This window comes from Denticeps clupeoides, chromosome 19 (genome assembly GCF_900700375.1).
Source record: "Denticeps clupeoides chromosome 19, fDenClu1.1, whole genome shotgun sequence".
In the NCBI taxonomy this organism is placed as follows: Eukaryota; Metazoa; Chordata; class Actinopteri; order Clupeiformes; family Denticipitidae; genus Denticeps; species Denticeps clupeoides.
Window position 1 is genome coordinate 14,599,621 of NC_041725.1, and position 15,767 is coordinate 14,615,387.

The window sequence follows — 15,767 nt, forward strand, 5'->3', positions numbered from 1 at the left end:
GTCTGCAGAACCACTCACCTTCAATGGGTCTGGGCACAAAGTGTGAGCAGGGCTTGGTTTTTTTCACGCGGTTTCCCTTCATCACCACACCCTCTTTGTTGAGTCCCAAGAACCAGGCCCGGCCTGACTCATGCTGCCGGTACAGCGTCGAGGAGTAAATGACATAGTAGTTCTCAAAAACAGACTCCTTAAATTTACACTCGGGTGTGAAGACATCCTGAAGGGAGGAAGAAAGAAAGACAGGCTTTGAACGGCATCCAGTAGCTGCTGCGCCCTAGATTGGAGGGTCTCTTCATCATGCCCTGCAGCAATGCACAGGTGGACTGGGAGGAGGAACTTTTCAGAGCATAAAGCACTTCAGACACACACACATAACACACCGATTACATCAAGACCAAACTACCCTACCCGATGAAACAATGCGGAGAAAACGAAAGGTTCATGTTTTATGTAGAAAATAAATTATTCAGTGGATTTTTTTTTTCTGTGCATTTCTGAAAATTCCTACGTTTTTATTTGCGCCACGCTTAGCGTTCCTAAATGACGGGATTTTTTTTTCTAAACACTATATCCGGTTACTGACGTAAGAACAACTGGCAGCACATCAAACCTTCTAAAAGTGACAACCTTATCACTACCATCGCCGCCCCGTTCCTTCAGCAGGCGACAATCCAATTTGCCCAGGATGAAGCGTGCAAAAAAGAGGGGGAGGAACAAAAAAAAGAGAGGGGGGCGGGCCGAATCGGAGAGAAAGAAAAAGAACAAAGCTCCCCTGCAAGGCAGAAGAAGGTGACACCTGCAGCCGGCCCTGTCCTCGATGCATGCCTCTCTCGTAACAGATGCCGGCGATCGGCGCGGCTGTGGAACGTGCATCCGAAGACGCGCAGCAGGACCGCTCTCACGTGCGCCCCTGCACACGTGCCGCAGCGGCGCTCGCGCGGGGGGGGGGGCGTGCATCCTCGCGGGCGGCTGATGCACATCGGAGTGGCGCGGCGCTACGAGGCTCGCTGACTAAGCAGCGCGGATCTTTACCTCCCCGGGCCTGGCGGCCTGGAGCTGCGCGCGGGGGGGCGGGGTGGGGTGGGGCAGGCGGAGAGGCGATTCCCGTCTCCTTCCCATCGCTAGGCCTGTTTTAGGGCCACTTTAGCTAATTAAGAGCCACTAAATCAGCCAAGAGAAAAGCCCACAGAGACAAGACACCACGGAGCCGCGGCTCAGCAACAAAATATCATAAACCGAAGACAAGCATAGAGCGCTAATATAAAGGTGCTGTTAACTAATAAATTGCACCTTATTATAAAGCCTTGAAATTCCCACAAAAGGATTTTTTTAAGGGATTTACATCTACTCAAGACATTTAGGACCAATAGTAGCGTCAGATTTGCACTGACTAGGATGGGGCACATAAGTAGCATTATTTTAACTACTGGTAATGTTATACGATGCAGATAGTTCTTACTCTTGTATCTCATTCGGATCAACGTCCGGTTAGGTATCTACACCGTTCTGCAGCTGCTTTTTGGCCATACTTGTGTACATGGGGAGGTGGTGGCCTAGCGGTTAAGGAAGCGGCCCCGTAAATCAGAAGGTTGCCGGTTCGAATCTGGCACCGCCTAGGTGCCACTGAGCAAAGCACCGTCCCCACACACTGCTCCCCGGGCGCCTGTCATGGCTGCCCACTGCTCACCAAGGGTGATGGTTAAAAGCAGAGGACACGTTTCGTTGTGTCACCGTGTGCTGCGCTGCAGTGTTTCACTTTCACATTCAATATCCGCTCAGTTAATCTGTGCATTGTTGTGCACATAATGTGTTTCCTAGGGCCAAATGCATTATCGTTTCTTATTTATTTTAATCTCAAATCTTGTCTAATACACAACATGCATTAATTTGGTCCTTTATTAGAAAGACGTGATTTATTATTTCTTACAGACGTTGTTTATTATTCGTTTTTGCAGTCGTTTTTTCTTTCTAGACCGTATCCTGCACCGTTACCTCCTTCCACCGTACACTTGCGTATGGACGACCTGACAATAAACCCCCGCCGTGACTTGAGTTGATGTGACACGTATCTCGGTGTCAGCTGCCCTTGGAGAACTCTACAAGGACAGTGAGGCCGGTTTATAAGAGACCGGCCCCTCAGGGTTAATATAACACGACCCAACACGCGACATAACGAAGCGCCTATTGATCTGTGGAGCAGGAGAGAACATCTCGGCACTCCCGACGTCACTCTGCGGCGTTCGGCCTGTCTAAAAGACGCCCGCAAAAAGAAAGGCCAAGACCTCGCTGCGCTGCTGCTGCTGCACACCAGACGTTCGCAAATCTGGCCCTCCAATCTAAAATCAGGTCTGGTGCTCCCCCAGGTAATGGAACAATTAGAGCTCCAGTGCGGCCACGATATCTGCACCCCCGCCTCAGAGAGAGCCGAGGCAGAGAGAGCGTGGCGAAGCGGCGGCGGTGGAGAGCGGGAGCGGCCGAACCCAAATATTGCAGCGTCACATGATCCTGCTGACGGCATGAACGCAGTCAGGCCTCACATCTTAAAATAAAGAATTCAGTACATTTATTTGTGGCCAAAAGTGACAGTACACAGTCGCACCTCCACCAAAGTTAATTAACACGTCCACCCATTGAACTTAAATAATTAACAACGTTTCACCTTTGCAGCGAGAAGAACGCGCCGCTGAGAAGAGCGGAGGCAGCTGAGGGGAACGGCGTAAATAAGTTATCGTTTTGCCGAACGCCGCACACTCCAGCGCACAAGTTGCTTGCAAGTCACGTTAAAGCCACTTGCACATCAGGTCAGAAAGAGATGTGGGCAAATTTTCAATATTATAAAGAAAAAAAATATTTCTACAATGCATATAGTGTATACATGCAGTATACAAAATGCAGTGATGCAGATAGTCTGGTTTGCTATTATCTGTTATGTGGAAATACACATTTTAGAAGTGAGCCCATGTTGCACTAATCTGATGATAAATGAATGTGCAGATATGCATTATAATACGCCATAAAAATGTATGCCTACTTCAATAGATCAATAATGTTGAGAATTTATGTGGCGTTAATTGAAAGTTTCCTAGATGCCCAACGTTAGAAGCTGTCGTGCCGTTGCCATTAGCCCATATTTATTAATATAGGATCTGGGTGCTCGGAGTGGGCAGAGCTGCAACTTCTTTTTTTTGTTTGGCTCGTGGTCCTGACAGTCTGTGCCAAGAGGCACAAACCCTTCCTGTTCTCCTCCATTCACAAAAACGTACGCAGAGAAAAAGAACAGACTCCGCATTACGCGACATGCTCATTATTTTAAATAAGCGGCACACTTTCGGTGTGGTCCGTTGTTTGCATATGTACGGCCTCTGCCTGTTTCCTTTAGACCAGCGTGGCTTTCTGTTCCCATGATGAATGGCTCACAACAAAGACTGTGACTCAACACCACTTGAAATATGAGGTACCTCAACATTTTATACCTTATTATGATCAGTGTTTGTCATAACACGCAACAAAATATTGCATTATGTGTCATTTTTATATATTTTGTAACGCTGAGCAAATCCGGTAACAGCGGGGCAGTGGTGGCCTAACGGGTAAAGAACCGGACCCGTAATCAGAAGGTTGCCGGTTCGAATCCCACTGAGCAAAGCACCGTCCCCACACACACTGCTCCCCGGGCGCCTGTCATGGCTGCCCACTGCTCCCTCCCCGAGGGTGATGGATAAATACAGACACGTTTTGTTGTGTCACCGTGTGCTGTGCTGCAGTGTGTCACAACGACAATAACTTTCACTCGACAGCAAGTGCCACACTCTATAAATGTCTGTAGAAACAAGCAATGTGATTGGTTATGCCTGCAGACAACAAATTCATTTTAGAAACAATTCAAGCCTGTGTCTGCAGAATTTTGCAAAAGTTAAAAAAAGGTAAATAAACCACAACTTCAAAGTCATGTTATTTCCATGAGAATTGCCTTAATTGCCTTATTTTGTGTAAGACCACCTAAAAATATATAAATTCTAGCCATTTTCTATTGTCAGTTTCAGGTTGTGCAACTACCGTTCAATAGCGAGGGCAGAGGAAAACACCCACATGGAATGGAAAGAAGCCACCTCCATTCACATAAAAACGCGTCAAACAGGTCATAACCGCACTAAACCGTACTCTGGAGAACCCGCTTACGATTTATGGTTCTTGCCAGAGCTTGTTCCAGTTTCCAAATCTAAGCCTTGCGCGGTGAAGAAGCCGCGACGGAACGCTGCTACTACACCGAAGCGCTGTACTGTACATACAGGGCCCAGACTTTTATTTTTACAAACCTTAATTCTCCTTCCGCCTCTGAAACATTTTCCCTCAAGCAATCATTGTGATACGTCTCTGTGTTTAAAAGAGCAACAGAAACCTCATTTTCTCTCGAAAATCATATTTCATGTCTGCTGGGCGACTCGCAAATATAGCCATTGTGCCTAATGAACAGACTCTTTTTTCCCCTGTATTTATGTAACACGGTCTCAGCTCTCTGTTGTGTCATGATGAAACAGATTAAGATTTTTTTTTTTAAGTATTCTGAGAATAGCTCAACGCAATATAGGCCATTTCAGTTCTGATGTGGAAAAGTGCCTCGCCCGTTCGCTCGTCTCTTGCATCGAGACCACAGGGGGCTGCAGCGAGGATGGGATCAGACAACCAGACGTGGAATATGGCGGCATTAACGGCAAAATCATAAGTAAGGAAATGTTCTAGCGTTGGCTAAAGTCCGGATCCGCGCGATGAGGTCCCTCTTCACGTCTTTGTACGCCTATTTCCTGAATCCGACCTGCGTTTTAAAAGTTTTATAAATGAAGGCTTTAATAATGGATGTTTATAGAGTTGCATAAAGGCACTCGGGCGCTCCGACTGAGATCCGCCTGAACCGAGATGCTAAGAGGCACAAGCCAGAGTCCCCATGCTTTATGCTTAATGTCAAACGGACTAATACATCCCAACCACTGCTATCCCACTCCATAGGGATTTATTCCTCCTCTGAAAGCCTCTGCAGCTGAACCGGACCCAGAAGAATGAAGGAGAACGCAGCACTCCTCAAACTCAGCTCCCTCACCACCAATAAAAAAAAGAAAAGAAATAAAATTCAGGAAGGCACACAGGACAGGCGGTAATGGAGTTTTGAAACCCTGCTGATAAATCTCAGGGCCCTGTGTTTGTTTTTGAGAGTTATGGTCCAGGGGCCATAGATAAAATCTCCATTTTAACGCTGTTATTATTTCTGGGTGCCTTTTCCCCATCGCCACCGGAGAGAGAGGCTTAAAAACATAAGTTCCACAGATATGGAGACATGGAACAGATACTGACACATGACAATAAATAGGAAGCCACAGGTTCCATACACTTCTGAACTTTATTTGGGTGTTGTCTGCAGTTCTGGATCCTGCATAATTTGACACCTATTTAATGCTTCTGCAGCTATCAGTAAATCTGTAATCAGTACTTTCTAAAACCAAGACATAGATGAGAAAACAAACATGCATTCACTCTGAGTAGATGCATAAAATTTGACATTTACTATTATCATGAAAAATGTGTGATATTGGTATTATGCCACTACTATAGTATTATGGTGAGTTGTTTTATTCATAACACTTTTCATGAACATGGGTCTTTGTAGGACTGGGCCGCGATCCTCAATAACAATTAATCTTAACTATATTGTTGTTAAAAATACATATTTCCATAACTGTAACTAAATAATAAAAACATTACAATTATTGTGTTGTTTTTTACGAAGACGAAACACAGACCTTCCTTCAGTTTTTTTTTTTATCTGTGATTTCATATAATAATGTTTTAGCATTATATACTAGTACATGATCATCAAAGCTTGACCGTATTGTTGCATTTTCGTGCCAAGCTGATGCATGTAATAAGGTGGGACACTGAAATGGACGATCTGTATCTTATCACTGTTTTCGTGCCCCGAATGACGTAAAATCCAACCTCTTGTGGTGTTTTCTTGGGACTTTTAAATAACCTGTCCTCTGTTGCTCACAAACGCAGCACTTTCCCAGACCTTTCAAAAAGTAAGATATTACATTATGTAGCGTTAGCAGGCCAGCTACTTATACACAAAGCAGGGCCAAATTAGCATTGCTAATTCACCAAATCTGCATGATTAAGGATTCTGGGAGGAAATTGGAGCACCCGGAGGCAACCCACATAAATAAAGGAAGAACTGGGGGAAAAGAATCTATGCTCCCAGAGTTTCCAGAGTTTGAGCTGAGAACAGACCACTCAACTTTACAACTTCACAAAACAAACACACTTTACAGGGTTTTTCTAGCACGAAAAAGGGGTTTACATTGAAAACACAATACAAAGCGAAACAAACTCACACACACACACACACACACACACACACAGGAGACCAGGGTGGCCATCAAGTCCACGTCAGGGAGGACATTACGAGCTTCTGGAGGTTTTACGAACCACTGAAGACCTTCTGCCACTTTGACTAGGCGATACCGACCAATCAGAACACAGCAAAAAACCCTAATGTGAAATGTTAATGCTATTGTGAAATCCCGGTCTTGCATAGCTGAACGTCCGCCCTGACATGGACCATCTGGTCACCCTACGGGAGAAAGAAGAGGATCTTACAGAGCTGTAGAGGAAGCCCTCCCCGTTCATGGCCACGTAGAGTCCGGCTTTCACCCCCTGGATGGCCACAACACGCAGGCCCACTGGGATGAGGTTGAACAGGGCTGTGGAGCACAGACAGGACCACCGGTTCAGCGATGGGGAACCATCCGTAATAACCTACCTTGCATGGGACAGTGGTGGCCTAGCGGGCAAGGAAGCGGACCCGTAATCTCAAGGTTGCCGGTTCGAATCCTGAACTGTCCCCGGTAGTTGTGTAGAGTATCACAATCACTTCACTTTCAGCTTTCACTTCACACCAGCACCTGAGCTCACCTGTACACTTAGGTTCAAATGTGTAAACAAGACGTTTTTTATATGTAGTAATTATATACAGTACAGGCCAAAAGTTTGGACACACCTTCTCATTCAATGTGTTTTCTTAGTTTTTTTTGGTAGATTCTCACATGTGGAGTTATGTTCTTAACAAAAAGGGGAGACCTGTACTGTATGAATTAAGCATAACTTGAATAAATGTCCAGTTATAACTTCTATGCTATAAACTATAAAGATATATTTCCCCAGCTATACTGGGAAAGACTCAAATTCTCTATTTTCACGTTCAAATGTTCGAAATGACAAACTGTTAGAGCCCAACTGCTCTGTTGCATGACTTACCGTTACACCTTTAACTATGAATACCTTTCCAAACACCCACCCAGCACCCGTTCAAATGGAAGAGTGCGAGGCTCTGGGTGTGAGTGGGTGGGAGACGGAACCGAGGTACACACGTCGCAAAGTGAACTGGGTAAAAACTGGCAAAAACCCAAAGCCACGGATGACTACAGTGGCAGGAAAGGCGATTAAATTAATGCAATTCCATCCAAACAAAGAAATGAGTAAATTCTTATTGTTTGAGCACAGTGCCGAAGTGGAAACGCTTGCCTGTTCGCCGGCCAGATTCAATTTCACTCCAGAATAAAAAAAGGAGGGGGGGGGTTCTTTGTCGGCCCACAAATTGCCTTTAGGCGCTGAAAGTGAATACAGAAGGTCCACGGGCGGAGCAGCGAGGGGGGATTGCCAGCTGAGCGGCGGATTAGGAGGAGGAGTGTGTAGGATGAAGGCAGAAATGCTGGGGGAGGACAGATGAGAGGGAATATGTGGGAACAAAATAAGTGTGTGTGTGTGTGTGTGTCTGTGTGTGGCGGGTAGATAAAGGATCAATCAGGAGGGTGCTTGTAAGGAATATGGTTTTTGTGTGTGTGTGTGTGTGTGTGCGTGTGTCACTGTTTCCGAGGCTGACAGTGTACGGGGGCGCGTTGGATTTTTTTTTTTAAACACGTTGGTAGCTTTCCGCTGTGTTCTTTGCAGGATTTTAACTGGCGCGGTGCGAACAGACCTCTCGGGCGGCCATGTTCTCTGCCCGAGAGACGTTCTCCAGGGGGAGGGTGGAAATATGTGCCCTTGCACCATACCTGCTGACCTCCTCACCCTGTTTCCGAAGGCCGTCGAGACAGGCGTCATGCGGTCGGCGTGCCCACCACCTTTCACACACCTCCTGAGGCCAGCGACCCGAAATCTGGGCCCTTTTTAATGCCTCCTTCACGCGGAACCCCGTAACGCCAACCCGACCGTGCAGAGTAATGCCACTCTAACAAAGCGCGCGCTAAGCTCATTGGACGCGCTAATGTGGGCCACGCTGGTAAAAGTAAAGCGGCTAGGTGATATAATCCACGGATGCGATTGGGGCGGGGAAAAAAAAAAAAAAAAAAACACTCTAGTTTGAGTGGGCGCACCACAGAGCAGGAGGGAGCGTAATGAGCAAGAGAGCCTCGCCAGGCGTTCGTTCTCGCTCTGCGGGGCTTCGGACCCGGAAAGACGAGGGCCCCGTCCGTGCGCGCAACGCCTCGAGCGACCGCCGTGACCGTCCGCCGCCGCCGAGGTGCATGAATACCTTTGAATAAAAAGAGCAGGTGTTGACGCCTGCTGGCTAACATTTCCAGATGTCTTTAGCTGCTCCATAAGTCATTTTTAACCAAAAGGACCCATCTTCTCCATCTAGTTACTGCTTTAAAGGTGCAATCTGTACAAATAGGTTTGAAAACACTAAAATCATCAACGGTTTTGATGTAAATCTTAAGGACGTCTAGACAACGTGTTCCCCAGATTTACTGAGGTGATCTGCAAACCAGCTAGCAGTGACAACGTCCTGCAATTCCATTTTGTGTTTATGTGTTAATGTTCTTGTCACTCTCACATTTTTGAGCATGAGACGTTCCGAATTGGGGTTCCTTTACTGCCCATATGTGATAAATTTACCAGGTTTTCCATTTTGCACATTTCATCTTTAAATGAAGGCTGTTAGAACAAGATAATGGAAGCCTAAAGTGTAAAAGAAAGCACAGAATATTCTGTCTCTGGAGTTGCACAAGGATTTAAGGGGCATTCTGATTGTTTCACACTGCAACAGCCAGAAAGGGCCCAGGAGGTACTGTGAGAATTCCTCTGACCATTCGTCCATTAGGTCACCTATTGTGAAATTAGTGAGATTATTTAACATTAATATGATGTCCCCTAGCCTGTCGATGGTCCTGCGGTGGCTTGAAATGGCGATATTGACTGAGCTGCAGCTCAGATGGTCGTATCTGGAATTTCTCCCCTTGTGATGTCATAAGGGGAAAGGTTACCTCCCGTTTCTGCTTGAAAACATGCAAAGAAACGGCGCGTCCTGGGGATATCTCATTGAGGGACTGGCTAAAAATGGCTGTATTTCTACACCACATATATGGTATTATATGAAATATAATATTATATGAAAAAAAAATCATGTCAGTGGACCTTTAAGCTCTAACATGGCCCCTTCCCACTAACGCCTGCAGATACACATAAATGAAATGTAAATATGTCAGGCGCTTCCGTTGGCACAGCCTGTCTATAAGCGTGATGCCACCTCAGGTAACATAACTCAGTGTCCCATTTGACACCAGCTAGAGTAGATTTTGTTTTTTTGGGGAGCGGGTGGAGGACGGACGGCTCTGATGGAGGAGGTGATTGAGCTCAGCTCAGCGCGCCATCCATCACCGGACCCGGAGCGTTCCTCCTTGGCGTACAGGTCAGGCCGAGAGTGTGCAGAGTTTGTGAAGGTGAGGAGAAGTCGGACGGACAGATAGAGGAGACGTGGGGAGGGGAGCGCGGCCGTCTGAATATACAGCTCATGACAACGTCGCCTGCTGCTGGGAGTCGGGATTGAAGTATGAAATATTCATTCGCTTCTCTTTTTCATTATTTATAAGAACCCACAAACTGGTTTGTGACCCTCAAATATGCTTGGTTTCTGGGATTAATCTCTTTGTTTCAGAGATTAGTCACTTCGGTGCTTCTGAATTACAAACTGCTGCAAATTAGATTCCAAATAAATCTGAACGGATGACAAATTTAGCGCACGATGCGGATGAAATATGAAAGTACGTGATGGCGTGTTTGTCTCGCCCTTTTCGCACTGAAGGTGAGGGAGCGGCGCGGGGACTCACTGTAGTCGCTGTTTTCGTCTTTGGTCCCACTGACGGTGCCATCCGGCTGCATCTGCAGGTAGAAGCCCTGCTCGCTGAACAGTCGCGTCACAATGCCTTTCAGCTGCGGCTCTGAAACACAGGAGCAGCGACACACAAGTCAAACACGCGTCCGCCACATGCACCATTGTGGCCTAGAAAAGCACGCGACGCCGCGTTTAAAAACGGCATTAATTAGGCGGGATAATGAGCCTTCTACAACCTACAAACCCAACCAAGAATCCTTCTGTCCTTCATCATCGGTAATATTCTAGTAATTTTATATTGCTAATGGCACATATACGAAGCCATACCTGAATTAAGACGTTTTTCGTATGTTCGTGATTACAATGAGACGTATGCGAAGAAAACTGTTCATGCATTTGCTGGTGCCACTTCTTTGTGCAAGTGAATTAAAAATAGATGAAAAATGTTGCAAGGCTGTAAAATGTTAATTGAGCAATGAAATTTGCATTTACGTCAACGGTAAATTCACAATTCAAAGCGAAAGAAAGGGATCTAAAGTGGGACAAGTCACTTCACGTCTTACCTGAATGCAAAAAACGGAATTTGCTGAAAAGCAAGTCATCGGGGGGGCCACCCAAAGGGCGCGGTGTAAATTTCGAGCAGCAATGCACTTTTTCTTATCCATGCAAATCAACTTGCCGGAGATTAATTCGGCACAGATTAATTAAATTCCCCGGCCGGAGACGTTCCAAGAGCGGCCGGCGCGCCCGAACAGATAATCCCCTCGTCCCCTGGCCGCAGCGCCAGGAGACAGGGACGGCATCCAGAGGTGCGGGGATGCGGCCTGAATGCAACACCGGGTGGCGCGGCGCGTTCAGCCGTCACCCGAGCGGAAAAGGGCACGGCTGTGAATTTAAAAAGGAGCTTGAGCCTTTCCAGGAATGCGATGTTCCGTTCACCCTTGATTGATCCGCCTGTAGGACTCTGAGGCCGGTTGAGGCCGTGCTCGGAGGGGGCCGCTGGCACCGCCGCCTTGGTGCAGTGGGGACCCACCGGGAAGGGGGCCGCAGGTCACCTGTAAACATGCCTTCGGCGTGGTCCGTGGTGCAATGCAGTGTTTATTACATGGATTCTCTAGCAGGGATCAACATGTGTGTGTGTGTGTGTTCGGGATGGGGGGGGGGGGTCAGGCTGGAACCAGAAAATGCAACGCCAGGCAGAAATGCATGGACACGTCTGCATCTAACGTGCATGTGACCGTGGGCTGCGGAGAATGGTCGGAGACGGGTTCGGTTCCCCCAGGAAAGGCCTTTGCCTCCCTTGGACGGAAAAGTTACTGACCTGGTTTCCGACGCACCGGCCTTTTCTTTCCGCTGCAAAAGCGGACTTTGCTGAAGACCCCGAAGATGTGCCTCTCGCAGAGGGAGCGGGGGTCTTTGCTGGGGCTGGTCCGGCGCTTGGAGGTGGCGACGCGGTCGCTGTTGGACTCCCTCGCCTGCCGCTTCTGTCGGATCAGGGAACTGGCGATCGCCGCGGCCATCTCCCGCCCGGGCGCGGCGTGCGTAAAATGGAAGGAGGCGGGCGCGACGTCGGATTTAGCTGCACAACGCGGGCCGGGGTCCGGGCGGCTGGAAAGGCACCATCACCGCAGAACAGGCTCGGTCCCTGCGGCGCCTACATCGCCGGACGATCGGCGCCTTAATCGGCCCGAAGCGTTGCGCGGGAGCGTCGCGTTCCGAGAACTTCCCAAGTTGTCCGCGGACGCGCCGAACGGTCCAGGGTGCCGTGCGCTGCGGCGCGGTGGGGGTGCTCGACTCGACTCGACTCGACTCGGCGCCCGGGCTTCACTGGGGACCCCGCGCTGCGTCCGCCGCCACCGCCGCGGCGCCGGGGAGCCGGCAACGTGTTGCATCGCCGCCACCTTTCAGATGCATGCTTCCCGTCTTCCTTTCTTTCGTTTTTTTTTTATATATATATTTTATCGCACCTCTGCACGCACAGGGATCGACGACGAGCCGGTCGTGCAGCAAAAAAAAAAAAAAAAAAGAAAGTTGGATCGGAACCCCGTCCGGTCCGGAGCCTGCGAGACGCCGGCAGGCTGCCGCTTCCCTCTACGCAATCGTACGTGATCTAGATCCGTATGCGGAGCAGTCGGAGGCGGGGAGCGCGCACGGGGAAGGGGGGGGTCTTCACGTCATGGCTCTGTGTTACATTCATGCAGGGACCATTTTTTCTGCTGTCTAATGTGAATTTACATTTACTGCATTTACCAGGACTCCTTTATCCAGAGCGACTTACAATCAGTAGTTACAGGGACAGTCCCTACGTTTCTTGCTCAGGGACACAATGGTAGTAAGCGGGATTTGAACCCGGGTCTTCTGGTTCATAGGCGAGTGTGTTGCCCACTAGGCTACTACCACCCTAACCCTGAGTGTGTATTGTGTATAATGTGTGTATTTGAATAGAAAACATGCGAAAAGAAAAATAAATAGTCATTGACGACGTAGTCGAACCTGGGTCTTCTTGTTCATAGGCGAGTGTGTTACCCACTAGGCTGCTACCACCCTATAGAGACTGCAGTGTGAATTTGACCAGTTTTATTGCTTCTTTAGTCATTGCAGCTCTGCTACAATAAATTGAAAAAGGTTTTCTAATAATCAATGAAGCTTTTTAAATTGACAGCATGGGATAGACTTTTTGACATCACCAAAACAGTGGTCAGGACCTACCAGAAGTGGTCCAAGGAAGAGAAGAAGGTGGACAGGCAGCAGGCTCACGGGTGGCCAAGGCCCTTACAAAGCTCACTGATGAGCACAGAGAGCACAGGCTGGCCTGTGTCCTCAGGACTTAACCCAGCACCCTTGGTGAGCAGTGGGCAGCCATGAAAGGCGCGGGGGGTCTGTTGGTGATTTGGGATTTCAACCCGCGACCTTCCAATTACCCGCTAGGCCACCACTGCCTATGTTATTTATTGTGCCCATGCTGTCTGGTGTCCACCACCAAAAGCAAACATGTGATGGGCACACAAGCATCCAAAAACTGGTCGACGGAGCAATGGAAGAAGCTGTCCTGGTCTGACGAATCATGTTTTGTTTTGCATCCAGTGGACAAACCATGGTGTTCTTTGATGTTACGTCCCACCACGCTGCAAAAATATGTTTTGAGGGACACAAAAATTGATTTTAGGCGATGACTTCAAATCCTCAACCCAGTCAAGCATTTCTGGGATGTGCTGTAATAACAAGACCAATCCATGGTGGCAACGCTGCACAAGTTATAGGACTGCTGTACAAATGCCACAGTACCCCTTCAGAGGTCTAGTGGAGTCCTAATATTCACCATATTGGAGGGTTGCGGATTCAAATCCCGAACCACCAAGATGCCACTGAGGTCCCCTTGAGCAAGGTGCCCCCACCCCCCACACACTCCTCACGCCCACTGCTCACTAAGCCGATGGGTGGAATGCAGAGGACACGATTCATTGTGTCACTGTGTGCTGTGCTTCAGTGTTTCACGATGACAAAAACTTGACTCCAGATCAGTACTCGAATGGTGTTCATAATGTTATGGCCAAGCATGGCACAAGCGGGAGAACGCCGCTGCATAATTTCAACCCTAATTTTTAAAACGGATTGACAACAGTTACGCGGGATAGGGGGGAAGACCCGTGCAGAAAAGCAAAGTTTTACGTTGCACAACAAACAGGAAGAGGAATCAGATAAACGATTTGAAGACCTCCTCAAGCATTCATGCACTGTCAGGCATTCTGAACAACCGCTGCGCGGTGTCGGGTCTCCGGTCTAAAGAAGAGCCTGACGACCACCCTGATCAACCCCTTCCACACAAGGGGGCTGTTCTCCAGATGCGGCACGGACGGGGGAAACGTCGATGCGCAAGACTGACGGCCGCTGCCTGTTAATGATGGGCTACTAAAGACCCGACCGAGAGCCAATATTTTACCGGCCACGTGCGGCGTCCCTCCGGAGCGGCACCGCAGCGGAGGGCTCCTGCAGACCGCATCCAGCCGACGTGCATTTTCAAGCGAGCCCTGCAGAGCCGTGTTAGTTAATTGCCGGAGAGGGAGAGTTCAAAGGGAATTTTTTTTTTGCGTTTTTTTTTCCAGCCGTGCTCAGCTCGTACGGGCTCGGGTGCCGCAAGGCAAAAAAAAAAAAAAAAAAAAAAAAAGCATCGCACTTCACCCTGCAAGCCTCCCATTGTCTTCAGCTCGAACTCAACAATGCGCCATCACCACCGAGAACCGTCCGAAATGCCTCATACAAGTGGGGGCAGTGTTGCCAGATTGCACCTGCCAGCTTGAAATGATTGTATTTTGAGAAAATTTCCATTCTGGCTTTGCTCAGGAAATCTGCTTCAGTAACACATATCATACAAGATGTGGATATTATAATGCACAATGCAAGTTTTACCTTCAGAACGGAGTGCGGCACGAGTCCCTGCACTGAACAGCCCAGAATGTCATTTGCATGTTGCAACAGCGGCAGAAAGCTTTCCTGTTAGCGCTCGCTACCGGCGTTAACCGGCCAGTAAAACTGGGGTCTTTAGTCCATGCAGGTCCAAGTCTGATGGCTGTTCAACTCCTCGCCTAAAGCACTCGTCGTTGTTTACTTTGTGATAAAAATGAGAGCGACTGCGTAGTGGGGACGTCCCATCTTCATGTCGATTGGAACTCATTCTGGGGCTGAGGAGCTCGGAGGGGGGAAATGATGGAGATGATGCCGCAGAACAAGAAGGATAAAACCTCCACAGGCCTCCCAGATCGGAGAACGTCTCCTGAGAAGCTCCTGAGAGCCGGTGGACGGGAGGCTGTCAGTCCGGATTTACTGAGAGCCGGAGGGACCTGGGGCCGCCGGGTGGGGGGTTTAGAGCCGGTAAGAGATATAGGCCGTAAGTGAATTGGAGCCGCGTGGCGAAGCGGCCGGTAAATCACACTGTGTCCAATTTCTCATTCCAATGAGCCCATCATCAGCGAGATGCATGAATAGTGCTGATGCACGGAATATATCTGTGCTGCAGGCTTTTTTTTTTTTTATGATTTTTTTTTTTTTATTGTTATTATTAAAACAACGCCTTTTATCAAGGCAATAACCCTAATTACTTCGCTGGGAGGAGACCGCTCTAAAAACGCAATCACAAGCGATCAATTTATCAATTTGCTACGTGGCCTGGTGCAGGAGCCGAGGCTGGGCTCAATGGCGCAGCAAGCCAAGCGTCCATCATCACGGTGACCTCTGATTGAGCAGTTTGGGTATCGACCACGAAAACTCAACACCACCATCCCCGGCTGGGTGTCAATGGAAAAGGAGATCGAAGCTCCGGCTACCGCGCCTTGCGACAATAAATCCAAGGCACCGTTAATGGGCCCCCTACTCCACTTGGTGCTCAATGGCCACCGAGGCTACCGTGTCCACCCTGCTAACTACATCCCTCTCACTTGTAGCGTCGCAGAGCAGATGGGCAGGAAGTGATCCTCCGTCGATCGAAATGTTCTGGTTCTAGCTGAATATTGTGCGTGGGGAGAAGGGAAAACCTTTTGCTTCCGATTCAAGGCATCCACATGAAAGATTAACTCAGTTCCTTGTTCCGTTCATCCTTGTTGCGCGCATC

The 15,767-nt window shown here is 48.4% G+C and overlaps 1 protein-coding gene across 4 annotated transcripts in view; it reads right to left on the reverse strand.

Moving 5' to 3' along the window:
- fgf12b (fibroblast growth factor 12b) overlaps positions 1 to 15,767 on the reverse strand; it is a 39,887-nt gene that overhangs the window by 1,959 nt on the left and 22,161 nt on the right. For 3 of the 4 annotated variants that reach the window (XM_028961587.1, XM_028961586.1, XM_028961584.1), the window contains exons 2-4: positions 10,158 to 10,268; positions 6,649 to 6,752; positions 19 to 217 (exon numbers count right to left, since the gene is read on the reverse strand). In XM_028961587.1, the coding sequence (XP_028817420.1) occupies positions 19 to 217; positions 6,649 to 6,752; positions 10,158 to 10,268 (414 nt within the window). Of the gene's footprint in view, positions 1 to 18; positions 218 to 6,648; positions 6,753 to 10,157; positions 10,269 to 11,483; positions 12,086 to 15,767 lie in introns of those variants that run through there. The other variant, XM_028961585.1, reaches the window with a different exon arrangement.